Source organism: Chrysochloris asiatica, unplaced genomic scaffold, assembly GCF_000296735.1.
Source record: "Chrysochloris asiatica unplaced genomic scaffold, ChrAsi1.0 scaffold00099, whole genome shotgun sequence".
Lineage (NCBI taxonomy): Eukaryota > Metazoa > Chordata > Mammalia > Afrosoricida > Chrysochloridae > Chrysochloris > Chrysochloris asiatica.
This window is the reverse complement of record NW_006408617.1, coordinates 576,285-593,275: the sequence shown is the minus strand read 5'-3', so window position 1 is coordinate 593,275 and position 16,991 is coordinate 576,285. Positions and strand designations below refer to the sequence as shown.

General features: G+C 39.0%; 1 protein-coding gene across 2 annotated transcripts in view; it reads left to right on the top strand.

Annotated features, from left to right (window-relative positions):
• Positions 1–16,562, top strand: part of FAP (fibroblast activation protein, alpha) — a 175,698-nt gene extending 159,136 nt beyond the window's left edge. Inside the window, exons 22-26 of one of the 2 annotated variants that reach the window (XM_006866989.1) lie at positions 10,524–10,623; positions 12,323–12,387; positions 12,888–12,960; positions 13,223–13,296; positions 16,181–16,562. In XM_006866989.1, the coding sequence (XP_006867051.1) occupies positions 10,524–10,623; positions 12,323–12,387; positions 12,888–12,960; positions 13,223–13,296; positions 16,181–16,282 (414 nt within the window). In that variant the 3' untranslated portion in view covers positions 16,283–16,562. The remainder of the gene's footprint in view (positions 1–10,523; positions 10,624–12,322; positions 12,388–12,887; positions 12,961–13,222; positions 13,297–16,180) is intronic. The other variant, XM_006866990.1, reaches the window with a different exon arrangement.
• The last annotated feature ends 429 nt before the right edge of the window (positions 16,563–16,991 follow it).

Genomic DNA, 16,991 nt, shown 5'->3' with positions numbered 1-16,991 from the left:
AGAGAGAGAGAGAGAGAGAGAGAGAGAGAGAGAGAGTCCTCATGTAGCTCTGTCCTCATGTAGCTCTGTAGGTTAATGAGCTGGACTGCAAGGTTGGTTAGAACTGCAAGGTTGGCTATTCAAACCCACTACCTGTTCCTTAGAAACCCCATACAGGGTCTCTATGAGTCGGAACTGACTCAATGGTACTTAATAGAAACAACTATATATACATATAGTTGCAAGGGGTTCTGGTAGCATAGTGGTTACAAATCAGGCTGCTAACCTCAGGTCAGCAGTTCGAAACTACCAGCCATTCTGCGGGAGAAACATGAGGCTTTCTGCTCCCATAAAGATTTACAGTCTCGGAAACCTTGTGCAGGGTCACTATGAGTTGGAACCGACTCCACGGTACTTAACAGCAATATATATATATTTGCAACCAAGTTCTTTTCCCAGACCAAATTTCAATTTACAGTAAGTAAAGAAAAGTATTATTTAGTTCCTAACTACAAGTCACAGAGATAATTTTCTACATTTCAGGGTTTGTGCAGATTTTGAAAATGCAGTTTAAAAGAAGTGGTAACAAAACTTATCAGACATGGGCAATGAGGTCATGGGAAAGTGTAGAGAAATACTGGAAAGATTGCAGGGTTGCCCATTATAAATTATCATAATTATCCTTCCAAGAAATTTCCTAGTTCACTTTTTTGGTCTAAATTTGTGCATTTGCAAGTCAATGTGCGGCAGTTTGTGCTTGGTTTGTTTTTCTTGGCTGTTTTCTCGGAGAGCGGCCTGTGCACATGGAGGGAATGAAACCCAATATTGAAGAGAAGCTGCAGGACTCAGCCCAACTCTCTACTCAGTGACCAGATGAAGAGCTGTTATGAATATGGGGAAAGTTGTTATTTCAAGCCATTTGGACCTTCTGAAAACCATAAAATGTTAAATATCTAAACAGAATGAAATTCAAATGGATGGAAAGAAATGAAATATTTTTATGGTGAAATATTTCAGATAAGAACTTTCATACCATCCATTTATATGAATTCCCTAAAGTAAAAACCCTTGAAAGATTCAAATTTTGAGATAAACATTTAAATGAAATAATGAACATTTCTCTTCAAGTTTACTTTTACTTCAGACTTTGAAATAACCATAAAATGGAACTTTTTATTTCCTTGCTTAGGCATTTGAGGTATTAATTTAATAGAGAATCATCTATATAACATAATGATAAAAAACTCACTCATCATCCAAAAATACCTCACTCATCAGCCTGAAATTCTTCGATAACAGATACTTACCACTTATAATTATGCAAGTGCCTCTGTAAGGAATAATATATTAGGCCCCTTCATGGCAAAATCCTGAGGTAGACCCTAAGAACTTTTGCAGGAAATGAAACTAATAGTGGGCTGCCAATGGAAATAAAATCTGAACAGCCTACAGATCAATAGAAGTTACCAGAAGATGGAAAAAATGCCTTAATACTCTACTGTTTTCATCAGATCTTTCGGTTAAAGATCAATCTATATTTATTAATCCATCTATAGGATCACTGATTCATTCATCATTTTATCAACAGAGTAAACCTTTATTGTATCTCAACTAGTTTCTTTATAGGATGAAAATATGGGTACGATATAACTCCAGATCTCTTGTGGAAAAACAAAAAAGCAGTGGTTCTGCAGTGTAGCAAGTGCAACACCAAAGAGAAGAATGCTCAATTCTGATTGTGAGACAAAATTCAAAAACTCTGTAACATTTGAGCTTGCTTAAGATAGTTTGGTAGTGGTGGTGGTGGTATGCTGTGGAGTCGGTTCTGACTCATAACGACCCCCCTGTATTGGGTTTCCGAGACTGTACATTTTTACGGGAGCAGAAAGCCTTATGTTTCTCCCGAGGAATGGCTGGTAGTTTAGAACTAATGACTTTGAGGTTGTCAGCCTGACTTGTAACCACTGTGCAACCAGAGCTCCTACTAACAGGAAACTCTAGGCAGAGTGAAGACCATATTGCACAGATCCAAAGGTAACAAAGAGCAGGCCCCACATAAGGTGTTTGAGTTGGTTAGTAATACTTGAAGCTGCAAACGTCTACAACATATCATGACAAAGTTGTTAGAAGTGAGTCTAAGTAAGTAGGTCTATTTAGACTATATAAAAGAGGGTGAATTTTATCCATGGCTCAGTAACGCTTTTCTCTTCTCATTCTCCTATGTCTCTATCATCATTATATTTTCCTCCTCACCCCCATTATCCTTCCTTCTTCATTCTTTAAATATTGGTAAGTTGCTAGATCTGGCCTTGACCCTCATTGCTCTTGGCTTCCTTGAACAAACTATTTCCAAGGTAATAATGACTACTGAATTCCTGACACTAGTCACTACCTCTCATCTGAGCTCCACATTCCATAGGCCTACTCATCTCTTCCAAATGTCTTACAGGAGCCTCAGGCCTAACTTGTCCCAACCTAACTGTTATACCAGCTGTCACTGACTCAACTCCAACTACAGGCAACTTCAGACATGTCAAAGCAGGACTGTGTTCCATAGGGTCTTCAATGGCTGATGTTTGAAAAGTAGATCACCAAGCCTTTCTCTCAAGACTTCTTGAGAAAGTTGAACTCCAACTTTCAACCTTTAGCTTAGCAGCTGAGCAAGTTAACCATTTGCATCACCAGGGGACTCCAATCTTGTTATAACCTACTCCAGGGTCTTGATAAGGGTCTCACTAGATACTTAGTCACCTAATTGAGAAATCTCTGAACTATTTTCATCTTCCCTTTTCAATTTCAACATTCATTGGTTAATGAAATATGTCAATTCTACCTTCAAACATCTAAATCTGTTCTCTTCTCACCAGCCCTACTAACGCTGCCTTAGGTTTAGGCCAGACCTTCTTGATTTTTTAGCTTAATTAAGAATTGGGCAACTTGTTATACCATAGCTTCCAGTGCCAAACTATCAGAGACTTGGATTCACTACTCTGGGGTGCAGCCCAAGAGTTTACATTTCCAACAAAATCCCAGGTAGACCATTGTTTGGACAACCGAAAAACAAACAATGCCATTGACTCAGTTCTAACTCATAGCTGACCCTGTAGACTAGAGTGTAACTGCCCAATAGGGTTTCTTGGAAACCCTTTTGGAAGCAGACTGCTAAATCTTTCTCCTGAAGAACAGCTTGTGGGTTTGAGCCACACACCTTTTAGTTAGCAATCGAATACTTGACCACTGTACCACCAGAGCTCCATACAGTTTGGATAGCACTAACTTAAATTGTCCTATGTGCCTCTTAATTGTCCTTCATTCTTTAATGTTGTTAACAAAGTTGTCTTTTCCAAATCACAGCTGATATGTATTGTAGGGCACCAGATGGAGTCCTGGTATGGGGCAGCAGTTCTAACTCCAGGCCAGGAGTTTAAACCCACCAGTAACTCATCAGAAACCCTATACAGGGTAACTATGAGTTGAAGCTAACTGAACAGCACTTAACAATAACAACAACATGGCTCTACTTTATCCTTAAGATCTAGCTCGAGGGCATTTGTTTTTGTTTTTGCATATAAAGCCCTTGGCATTCAGGCTCCACCCTACTCTTAAAGTCCTACATTTCTTCCTTTCCCCCTCAGGACTTATTTAGTTTCTATCTGTGTTTTCCTTTTTTCCAGGCTTTTGTATCTGTGGGTCCCTGCACCTGCTATGCCCATCTTCTTCCAGTTCCCACCTCTTTCGCATTCCAAAATGGAAAACCCCTCCTTAATCTGAAATGCCCAACATGGATAATTCTTTCTTTGTTCTCAAATAGCTATGCTCTTATAGGAATTTGAATGCACCAGCCACTCCAAGGGAGAAAAATGAAGCAATCTGCTTCGGTAAAGATTATATTCTTGGAAATCCTATGGGGCAGTTTAACTGTGTCCTAGAGGGTCACTATGAATTAGAATCTAGTTGATGGTAGTAGGTTATAGAAATTACCACACTTAATCTTGTTTTTCCATTTGTTTCTCCCATAAGAATGTAAGCTCATCAAGATAATATTTTATCTTTTTTATTATTATTTTTAGCTTATTAAATGTTTAATAGAATATTTTATTTAACACAGTACTACCAAAAATTATTTGATTCCATAATTCTTTATACCTCCTCCACCCCAAAACACATGCTAATAATATTTTCCAGGACATCTCTTTAGGAAGTGCTCTTGAAGTCAGTAGGAAGTGAAATTGATGTCAGAAAGATCATCCTGGTTGCAGAGTGGAGGATGGGCTGAAGTGAGGAAGGGCATGGGGCCAAAGAGCCGGGAAAGCACTCATACTGGGAACAAAGTCTGAATTTAGGCAGTCAAGTAGCAGTTGGGAAGCGGTCATCTCTTTAATGAGTAAAATGAGCAGGGACATATGAGAAATTGCAGATGAAAAGAAGAAGCTATTGAAAATGACTATGAGAGCTAGTTTGCTTTATCATATTCCATATCAGAGAAGAAAGCATTTGTTTCCATGAAGTATTAGGCACTTTAATAGTTTCTGAAATATACCTTATCTACCTGGACATAATTGTTTTTGGACTCAATTTGTCAATAATCTACAAAGCCTACATTTTTCTCCATTATCCAGATGAAGAAGGAAGGAAGAGACTTTTACTATTTTTCAATCTTCCTCTTTTATTTTGCCAGCTTACACAAAGAGTCCAATAATCATGCTTTTAGCTGCTTATTAAATATCCACCATGCAACCAGCACTGTGTTTAAGAAGTGCCTGTTTATGACAGTGGTTCTTGAACAGAATGATTTTTGACCCTTTGGGGACATTTGGTAATAACTAGAGACATTTTTACTTAATACACTTGGGGAGACCTACTAACGTCGAGAGGTAAGAGATGATGCTAAACTTCCAATGCACAAGACAGTCCCCAAAACAAGAAATTATTGTTGTTGTTGTTAATTGCCGTCGAGTCAGTTACGGCTCATAGTGACCTTGTTAAAGGGTTTTCAAGAAGTGGCTGATGAGTTTGAACCACCACCTTGTTGTTCAAGCTGACCTTGTGGTCCAGTGCATGTCCAGCACCAAATATCATTAGTGTCAAGGCTGAGAAACCCTCGTTTATGCAATGAAGAATGCAAGTAATTATTCTGACAACTGAAGACGGTGGGGGTTTTGACTAAATTATTAGAATAACAGCCTCATTTATGGGCTTTGCTTTGTTAATATAGGCCTAGCCAGGTGGTGTTGAATAAGCATTAGTTCATGATTTAATCTTAGTTCCTTTCTCTTCCAGTGACTAATTATAAGCAATTTGAATTGCTATGTGTGATCAGCGACAAAAGTAGGACAAATGCACCTTTAAGGGGACTTTATTAGACTCGAAACTTAAAGTTCCCCAAAGAAGTTATCCTAGTGTAGGAATAAAGAGGAGAAGTAGTGAGTTTCAGAGTCAAGTGTCCTGGGTCTGAGACCTGGTTTACTAACTCCATAACTATGTCAGTTTACTAGAACCCTGTTTCCTCATTATGAAATGCAGCAACATTCTCCTCACTAGATCACTGTAAGGATAAGATATATTAATTGTTGTTGTTATTAAGTGCCATTGAGTCAATTCTGACCCATGGTGACCCTGTATGGGGTTTCCAAGGAGCTGCTGGTGAGTTTGAACCACTGACCTTGCAGTTCAAATGACTTGGCAGTCTGACACATTAGCCCACAGTGCCACACCAGAACTCCAGATAAGTTAATAGGAAAGTCAAATATTCAACAAATATTTATTTTATTCCTAAATGTGAGTGTTTCAGTTCCTATGGTAAGTGCTAGGACATCGATTTATAAGGTCTATGTGGTGCTGTGGGCTAATGCGTCAGACTGCAAAGTCGTTTGAACTGTGAGGTTGGTGGTTCAAGCTCACCAGCTGCTCCTTGGAAACCCTATACAGGGTCACTATGGGTCAGAATTGACTCGACGGCACTTAACAACATACCCTATGGAGTTGGGAATGGGGGCAGAGAAAGAAGTAAGCAAGATCAAGAAAGAAAATATCTAGAGTCCTGGTGTGGTGCTGTGGAATAAGCTCTGGACTGCTAACCACAAGGTCAGCGGTTCAAACCCACCAGCAGCTACTCAGAAACCCTGTAGAGGGTTGCTTTGAGTTGAAACTGACTTGACAGCACTCAACAACAAAAACATCATTATGATAAGTGCTATGGAGAACCCCCACAAAAGAAATCCAAAGGGGAATGGTGCATGGGTTGTTCTGGTTTTTAATCAAAAGGACAGCCTTCTTTGAGGTGACATTTGAGACTTGAACAGGTGAGAAAAGAAGGCATTCAGATTTATAGGAAAAGAGTGTTCCAGCTAGGTCACAGCATTTGCAAAAGTTCTGAAGTTAGGTTATAGGTGGAGAGGTCAAAGTTCAAGGACCATCAGCAGCCAAAGAGCAAAAAGAACAGGAGGCTGGGGATGTGGGGAGGGAGGTGTAACTAGGGCACAGGTTGTAAGAGGCCACAAACACCATTGCATTCCTTTTGGTCCTACAAATGTGAGCTAGTTATTATTGTCACCTGTAGGTAAAATGTTCCCATGTGCATCATGGTTCACATAAGAGTGTTTCATAAACCCTCCCTCAAAATCCTGTGCCCTTCTAAGAATGTTTTTAAAGATATCCTTCATTTAAACAAAATGGCAAGGCGTCTAAGTGCAAAGGACAAGATTCTAGAATTCTCATGGCCAATCTGCTCTGTGGGTTCTTTACTTACAGAAGCCACCCACTCTGCCAGGGAGCCCCCGCCCAGAGGGGAGCAGAAAAAAAGTCAACTTGGGTTTGTTTTCCTTTTCTTCTTTCTTTCTACAATAGGAATAGCTCTTCCAAGCTGCTGAAAATGTAAAGCACACCTTCTTTTGTTGTTCTGCTGTTAGAGTAGCTTTTGCTCTTTCCCCTAGAGACAAATTGTTTTCATCCTGAAACCAAAAACAGTTCATTTAAATACAGCACTATCATCTGATCACAAAGGAAATGCAGATTAATAAAGCTGAAAACTTTGAACAGAAAGATTAGTTTTTTCTATATGTAGATACTGCCAGTTTCATGCTGTTCCCTCCTGAAAACAGGAAAAACGGGAGTCAATTAGTTATCTGGGTGAACACACATTTCTAGTAAATAATAAGAATTTTTCAAAAAGACCCACACTTGCTCACTGCAACCTCACATTAAGAAGGAAGGACACACCTTCCATTTCAGTACTATTGTTGCTAACATACTAGTCATAAGAATTATTTTTACACATAAGTCTAACTTTGAACCTAGTCAGAATTTTGAAAAATGATTTTCAATGCTAATTTTTTTCTGCTTTTAAAATATGTGTTCCCCTATTAACACATATTTTAGTTCTCCTTCAGTTATAATAGAAAGAGGACATGATATACTTCAAGCTGCCTTTTTGTTTTGTTTTGTTTCATAGTTAGGAATTTTTAATAAAATTCCTCAGAATAGGAGACACAAAACTGTAAGCTAGTTAGAGAGTTCTTCGTTTAATGGTTCAATTCAACAAGATTGTTAAATTTACTTTTCCCATTCTACCAGAAATACATATTTCATGAATGAAGAATAGACTTCTGCCACCTACCTGCCACTATTACCTTCACTGTTTGTCTGTTTCTTTCTCCCTCATGTACTCTTTCTCCCTCTCTAAAGACTGACTTTGTGTGATGAAGGACCATATACTCTGTTCTGGGAAGTGATTCCCAGAATTTGTTGTCATGTTGTTGTTGTTGTTGTTGTTGTTAGGTGCTGTCCAATGGGTTCTGACTCATAGTGACCTTATGCACAACAGAATAAAATACTGCTCAGTTCCGCAAGGTCAGCAGTTAGAAACTACCAGCGGTTCCGTGGGAGAAAGATGAGGCGTTCTGCTCCCGTAAAGATTCACAGCCTCAGAAACCCTGTGCAGGGTCACTATAAGTTGGAACCGACTCCACGGCACTTAACAACAACAACAACAGTCCTGTGCCAGCCTCACAGTTGTTGTTACACTTGAGCCCATTGCTGTGGCCACTATGCCAATCCATCTCACTGGGGGGTCTTCCACTCCCCCTCCCCCCAATATTTTTATTGTGGATTGAGTGAAAGTTTATAGGGTAGAACATCAGTTTTACATTCAACGAATCATGCATCTTGTTTCATTACAATGATTATGATCTACTCCATGTAGCATCATTTAACAGTATTTCTCTCTATTTACTTTAGCCCTTTTTTTAAACACTCAGGTATATATAATAATTTACACCACCAAAGGGCTCATTCTGCAAGTCTGCCTCCTGGCCATCAGCTCTTAGTCTCTCTCTTCCATGAATCTAGAGTCCTCAGCTGCTCCCTCTCTCCATGTCCCCATCGCTGCCTCCATCTCTGGTAACGCTGCTTCTCTGGATAAGATCTCACACTCCATTTGTGCTCTTCTCCCTCGAAGGTCCTAAAGTCCTCTGTTTCTGGACTGTAAGATTAACTACTCCCCCATTTTTTCTTATAAAACTTCTACCTTTACAACTGTGACAGTCACAATTAGTCATGATAACAATACTCACTATTGAATCATAAGAATCTTATCCCTATCTTTTTTTACCAGACCCATCTAGACAATATGAAAAAATATTCAGTGAGGATTCTTTCTTACCCCAAACACTATTAAACTAAACTCCCCCTTGAAACCTTGTAAGCTAGTCAATTTATGCCTTTACCACCCCCTTATTTTAGGTAGCCAGCGTCTAAGTTGCACATCCCAATCTGCCCTTTGTACAGAGGGGATAGCATTGATACTTGATGTGAAAACTCCTTCCCTCTCTGTTGGTATTTAGGTTACTACCTCCATGAGTTTAGGTCAAGGTCTTCCACTCTTTCGCTGACCCTCCACTTTACCAAGCATGATGTCCTAAACACGAGGCATATACTTAGCTGAAGAGTTAATCTGTCCCTGTATCATATATAGAACTATTCCTGTGTTAGGACAAGAAGAAACCTGAAAACCTCTTGCTAATCCAGCTCACACATTTTTTTTTTTTTTTTTAAATTTGGTTCATGTCTATAAACACTGCTTATATGTTCCCAGAAGCATTTTCCTCCCAGCATGCATTTCCAGGGGAGGTACAGCCTTATTGTGAGAGTTTATTCATTTCTTCGTATTTAAAAAATTTTCAAATTTCCAAGTGACATGGGTAGACATGTGTACTGTTAGCCAGGTCACATTTTCAAGTCACTTGCTAATTCCAAAGAAAGAAAATATGAAAAACTAACCCTTCTCCAGATTCAATTTACATCCCCTTTTGTACTTTGCCTTTTTATTAAATTTATAACTTTTCCTCCTATGAGCGTCTATGTCAAGCATCCTCAAACCAGGCTGTGTAACTACATTATACACAAACTCTGACCAGGTCCTAGGCTATCCAGAAGTTTCCTATATCTTTCCATTGCTGCTTTGTCATGGAAATAGATAAGTAAACATATAATACAAGTTCTGCCTCACAGGACTCTTGCATCTTGGAGAGAATTTAATTTGCCATTATTAAAAAAAAAAAAAAAAAATCCTGCTTTTGTTTTAGCAGTATCCTGTTTGAAAAAATAAAAAGAGAAGCTATTTCAGAAAAGTTGAAGTTATACAACTCTCTCCTATTGTTCCTATCATGTTTTGTTGCTTTTGTTGATATTGTAAGCCAGAGTTAATTTCAAGACTGTAATCATGACTGAAGCAGATTGCCACATCTTTCTTATGCAAAGTAGGTAGTGGATTCGAACTTCTGGCCTTCCACTTAGCAGCAGAACTTGTATTCACTACACCATGAGGGATTCTGTATAGTTTAACATACTTTTAGAATCCTGGTGTGGCATTGTAGAATAAGCACTGTATGGCAAACCATAATGTTGGCAGGTCAAACCCACCAGGTGCTCCTTGGAAACCCTGTGCAGGTCGCCATGCATTGGAACCAACTGGATGGCAATTAAAACAATAATAAGAGTAAAATTACTGTTATGTCTGATAGAATTAGCTGCTGAGGTATAAAATAGCAATTTAATCCACCATTAAATCAGAATCAGATAGCAACTGGTTTGGAGTCCTGAGCAGTGCAAATAGGTAATGCACTCATTTGCTAAGGGAAGGTTGGAGATTTCGGTTCTCTCAAAGGCCTATGGGTCCACATGAGTCAGAGTTAACTCGATGGCAACTTTTTTTTTTTTAGCCATACCTCCCAGCTCCCATATGCCCTAGTTGGGAATACCCCAAAATCCACTGCCGTTTGTTCTTTCCCAACTCATAGTGACCCTGTAGGACAGACTAAACTGACCCAAAGGATTTCCGAGGTTGTAAATCTAACAGAAACAGGCTGCCTCATGTTTCTCCCAAACTGCAGCTGCTGGTAGGTTCCAACTATGAATCTTTCTGTTAGCAGCCCAAATCTTAACCCACTGCACCACCACAGCTCTTTTATTGGGAGTAGAATTGCTATAAAAATATGGAGATCTTAGACAGGTAACTGAAAAGTTGATTTGTAACAATGTCTCCACAGTCCTACGGAGGTTATGTTTCATCCCTGGCCCTTGCATCCGGAACTGGTCTTTTCAAATGTGGAATTGCAGTGGCTCCGGTCTCCAGCTGGGAATATTACGGTATGGAAACATTTCATAAATGTTGCCGTGAAAACATTTAACACATAATTACTCTCTATATTTGAGGTTGCTAGGAAAACAAATTATGCAGTAAAATTCACCCCAGCATCACTGGGGAAAATAGAATCTATAAATGAGGTTGTTTATCTGATTCATTTTAATCATATTGAAACAAACCAAGACATTTTTAAGAGTCAGGAAGGACTCTTCCATAATTTAGTAAATCTTATTCTCTCCTAGAAAACTTGTGCCCCCTTCTGAGCCAAATCTTTGAAATCAGAGCTAATTCTGTATTTTTGCAGGCACACGGTGGTTACAGTCATAGTGGTTTTTAAGCACGGCTGATTCAAATTCAGGCCTGGGGCCAAGCAATTCACCTCCACACCACAGTTTTGCAGTTGCCAGCTCCGTTGCTCCAAGCATCAAAGAAACAAAAAACTTTCTTGAAGAATTCCACCTCTCTCCCGTAAATACCTACTTTTATGATTAATATCAAGGCAAGAAGGATTATTTGAAGTAATCCTAAAAATTGTACAAAAACAAGGTTTCATCAGAGCCTTTTCTCTGCTGGGGCAGAAATAGGATAATCATTAATTATTAAAAACAAAACCAAAAAATCCCTATAGCCATTTAGTCAATTCCGCTGATAGCAACCCTGTACAGGGGTTTCAAGACTATAAACCTTTGTGGGAGCAAACAGTCTCATATCTTCCACGGAACCACTGGTGGAGCTGAACCGCTGAGCTTTCAATTAGCAGCCTAATGCTTGTTACACAACACTGGGAATCTTTATTTGGGGAAGAATAAGAAGAAAAAAAAAAGTGGAATGGGGTAGTACTTGGGGGACATATTTCTATCATAGATGAATTAAGATTCCAGTAAAAGTAATAAGGAGTCCCTATGTGGTACCCTACGTTAAGCACTCAACCTCAAGGTTGGTTTGAACCATAAGGTAAGCAGTTAAAACTCACCAGCCACTCCTCAGAAACCTTATACGAGGTCACTTTGAGTTGGAAACAACTCAACAGCGCTGACCATCACCAACAAAACGAATAAAGGAATCCCTGGTGGCATAGATGGCTAAGCACTCGACTACTAACTGGGCATGGTTTAAATCCATGTAGAGGCTCCTTGGAAAACAGGCATATCTACCTGTTTCCGAAAGGTCACAGTCTTGAAAACCCTCCAGGGCAGTTCTCCTCTGCCCACATAGGATCATCATGAGTCGAAATTGACTCAATGTCAACTAGCCTCAGCAACACATGTACTAGAGGTGGCTTCACTCGTGACTTATGTGACTTAGTTTTAAACATATGGAGGTTGTTTTACAGGGTCTCTTTTCTACCTTATCATTCCCCCAATGAAGGGTTCTGTGTAGAAGTGAAGAAACTTGAGGCCAATCTTTCTGACGTTTAGTTGTTCCTACTTCAAATTCTCTTCCTCTATTATCTCTCTCTCTCTCTCTCTCTCTCTCTCTCTCTCTATATATATATATATATATATTACAGCAAATTACAGAGATGAAGCTCATTCTTTGAGGCTAACTCTCACAATAACTTTGGTGGAACATTACAGTAAAGTGAGAATTGAAAGCTACTTCAACAATACCAATGCACATATTGAGGAGCAGATATTACACCAAGAGGTTTTATTACTTATTTACACTATCATATGCAACTTATTCTTATATATTTTATAGCATCCATCTACACTGAGAGATTCATGGGTTTCCCAACAAAGGATGATAATCTTGAGCACTATAAAGTAAGTATTGCCTGTTTGATTTAGGTCATTAATTTTTTGTTTCAAATGTGCTAAAGAATTCTAAAGCAGTCATTCCGAGTTCATTGTTTTAATTCCAGGGCCTTAAGCAAATAGGATGATCCTTTTGTTAACTGGAAAACACCTCACTATGCAGGAGTTTTCCATTTTAGATCCTAGTCTTTCTCTTCCCATCCCCCATCCTCTAACTTCCCCATCCTCCTCCCTACCACCAACCCCTACACAGCTTGAGCAGGCATCATTTATGCCTAAGGTCTCACTCATATGTAACATATGACACATAAACTTTCAGTTCTTCAAACTAAGAATCAGATGGAAGTAATGCAAATGATGATGAAAATGTGTTGCTCTGACTCTTAAATATTTATCAACCAAAGCAATACATAATTTCAGTATTGGTGCTAAGTCCATTGCACAATGATTTAACTAGTTTTCTATTAGAACTTGCAGCAACTAAAATGTTAATTTTTTCTCTTTTCCAGAATTCAACTGTGATGGCAAGAGCAGAATATTTCAGAAATGTGGACTATCTTCTCATCCACGGAACAGCAGATGGTGAGGTTTAAGCAAGACTCTTACACATAAAAATACTGAGCCAGCATCACTTTGTTTAAGAAACATTAAGCATCCTCCTATGCCTGTGCTTGGGGTCAGTACCTAAGAGTCAGGGACGTTTCCATAAATGAGTGTGATTACTCACTGCTGACAATGTCAAATGCATGACTAGATAATTGTTGGTGTTCATTTCCAGGCAATACATTGTCACTCTATGCTTTCTGGTATTTAGCAGCACTTTAACTCTTTTTCTTTGTTGCAGATAATGTGCACTTTCAAAACTCAGCACAGATTGCTAAAGCTCTGGTTAATGCACAAGTGGATTTCCAGGCAATGGTACATAATTTCTTTTTTCTCAGTGCTCACGGTCTTAGACCTTCAAGTCTAAAGGAGGAATTTTAGTTATTTGTTTATTTGTAGCAAAACCTGACAAAGAGGTTGTAGGGTAGGCAGACTATTACCATGTCAATGTTGCATCTCTCATTCATTCCCTAAGAGATCCTAGGCAAGCCATTGCAACACTTGGAATCACAGTTGAGTTATATGATACATATACATGGAATTCTGGTGTGGCACTATAGGGTAAGTACTGGACCACAAGGTTAATTTGAATTGCAAGGTGGTGGTTCAAACGCACCAGCTGCTGCTTGGAAATCTCTATACAAGGTCACTATGAGTTGGAACTGACTGAATGGTACTTAGCAACAAGAACAACAGTATACAAATATAGATGTTGTTAAGTGCTGTTGAGTTGGTTCTGACTCTTAACAAACCTTGTATAGGGTTTCCAAGACTATAAGTCTTTGCGAGAGCAAAATGTCTCATCTTTCTCCCACAGAATAGCTGGTGGGTTTGAACCACAGACCATGTGGTTCACAGTACAGTGCTTAATGTATGGAGTCACCACACCCCCATATACATATATATATGTTTGTGTGTGTGTATGTATATATAGGTCTATATGTATATATGGAGCTCTGGTAGCATAGTGGTTATGAATCGGGATGCTAACCTCAAGGTTGGCAGCTCGAAACTACCAGCTGTTCCATGGGAGAAAGATGAGGTTTTCTGCTCCCGTAAAGATTTACAGCCTCAGAAACCCTGTGCAGGGTCACTAGGAGTCGGAACTGACTCCACAGTACTTAACAATAACAAAAACATATATATAAAGTCTTGGTGTGGCACTGTGGGTTAATGCACCAGACTGCAAAGCCATTTGAATTGCAAGGCTGGTGGTTCAAGCTCACCAGCTGCTCCTTGGAAACCTTATACAGGGTCAATATGGGTCAGAATCAATTCGACGGCACTTAGCAACAACAATATATATATATATATAATAAAGAGGTCCATAAGATTGAACCATAGGTGTTGTGGTTTACAGTATAGTGCTTAGTGTATGGAACTACACACTCCTATAGATAGATAGATAGATAGATAGATAGATAGATAGATAGATAGATAGATTTTATAAGGAGGTCCATAAGATTGAACCACAGGCCTTATTGTTCACAGTACAGGGCTTAAGGTATAGAGCCACTGTGCTCCCACATATATATGTAATAAAGAGGTCCTTAAGATTGGATGATTTCACGCATATACCTCATGGTTCTGTGATCCTTTGCACAGAGAAATAGCTAGGTACTTGTTGTTGTTATGTGCTGTTGTGTTGGTTCTGACCCATAGCAACCCTGCACAGTGTTTCTGAGGAGCAGCTGGTAAGCTTGCACCACCAACTTTGCAGTGCAAACCGACATTGCAGCCCAATGCATTAACCCACAACACCACAAAAAGACACCACTATAACAGTTAGAAGATCCTATTTATTCAATATAAATGATTGCAGAACTTCACCAAGACTTCAGTGGTACCCAGAAGCCATGCAATTTCAATTAGGGTTAGAGAATCTTTTCACCTACATATTATCAGTGCCAGACTCATCACAGAAGCTTAAAGGTTCTCTGAATAAATGAATGGCTGAGGTAAATGTAAATATAGCCTGCATTTTTGTTGTTGTTGTTAAGTGTCATTGAGTCAGTTCCAATTCTTATGACTCTGTATAGGGTTTCCGAGGAGCATCTGGTGGGTTTGAACTGCTGACCTTATGATTCAAATAGATCTTGCAGTCCAGTTCGAATCTTACACAAGGACTTGGAATGGTAAATAAAAACAGAGAGGAAAATAAGGCAACAGCCAAGGCAAGGGAGATAACCTCTTTTAGCTACGTTTTCGCTTCTTCAGAGAGCATATGTTCTCCTTCCATTGCCCTTATATTCAACAGGAATGCATAAAAATTGACTCCCATTTTTGGAAATTTAAAAATAATTTGCAAAGGGTGAGTTGAGATTTTTCTCACAGTTTTTATTGTGACCCCAAAGTAAATGCAACTTAGTAAGTAATAGCAAAAATTTACATTATGACCATTGACCATCTTTGTTGTTGTTGTTGTTATGTGCCATGGAGTCCGTTCCGACTCATAGCAACACTGTACAGGGTTTCAGTGAAAAAAAAATATTACCATAATTTTACCAACAATAAGGAGTACTGGTAAGCCACTGCAGGATAATGTGCTGGATCATAAGGTCAATTTGAACCAAAAGGTCGGCAGTTCAAACCCACAAGCCACTCTCTGGAAACCCTGTACAGGGTAGCTATGGGTTGGAACTGACTTGATGGCATTTCACAATGACAACCAACAATAAAGTTTAAATTTATAATGCTGTAGTCTCTCTTTTGTTTTTTCACAGTGCTATTTTTAACTCTTATAAAGGATGTTTATGATGGCATGTTTTGTGGGTTTTATGCAACAGGGAGGAATTAGATTCTAAGGCTGAAGACCTCATAGAATTTCTGAGCTAGGGCTTAGGGGAAAATCAAATCCAATTCCTTCCTTGTTCAAGCAAGGGCATCAAGCTCCAAGAGGCAAAGTAACAGACTCAACATGCCAGTTCTGGAACCCATCACACAGGATGCTGTGAAAACTCAACCACAGAGATCTTAAAACATCAACTTAAAGAATATGAAACCCTGTGAAAGCTAAGAAAACGTCTTTAAATCTTTCCATTCAAAACATTTATATGCAAATTGCTTTATCTTTTTATTAAAGTCTTCTTAGCTAGAATTTTTCAACAATATAAATCATCAGGGCTTGAGAGCAGGGAAAAAAGTCCAACCTAGATATATTTTGTAGGAATAAAATGAGTGTCTTTTGTTTGTGTTTCAGTGGTACTCTGACCAGAACCATGGTATATCTGGACTGTCCACAAACCACTTATACAACCACATGACCCACTTCCTAAAGCAATGCTTTTCTTTGTCAGACTAAAAATGATGCAAACCTATATCACAATCATAAAACTTCATGTAAATGCCTCAGTCCGTTTGCTTATTTTACTGTTTATGCTGTTGAAACGCTGGACTAAACAACCAAATGAAGGTTTTTCTAAAGATTGAGAAAAGAAACTGGGAGGACTCACAAGTCCAACCTAAATATTGTTTACATTTCCTGGTACTCTGTGAAATAAGAAAAAAGGATACTATGTTATGGATAGTGTTTTATCACTTGTTTGTTAAAAGGAAAAAAATAAAGCCAGATGTTAAAGTGCTATCATTTTGTATGTGTTCTTTGATTTGTTGTTGTTGTTATATTGTTTTTGTTACTGTTAAGTGCCATCAATCGGGTCCAACTCATAGCAACCCTATATAGAGTTTCTGAGGAGCAGCTGGCAGGTCTGTACCATTGACCTTGCAGTTCAAACTGACCTTGTGGTCCAGTGCTTTATCTTTTGACTTGCTTTTTCCTGAGTATCCATTCAGGGGCTCAAAGGGGCGGGCCAGGAGGGGATATCAAGAAGTAAGGATCAAAACGACAACAGCAACTCAAAAAGATTAGGCATGGACAGTGAATTTATGTTAACGAAGGGAGGGTCAACTCAGAAAACGATGAGAATGGTTTTACAATTTGAAGAATATAATCATTGTTGTTGTTGTTGTTGTTAAGTGCCGTCGAGTCGGTTCCGACCCATAGCGACCCT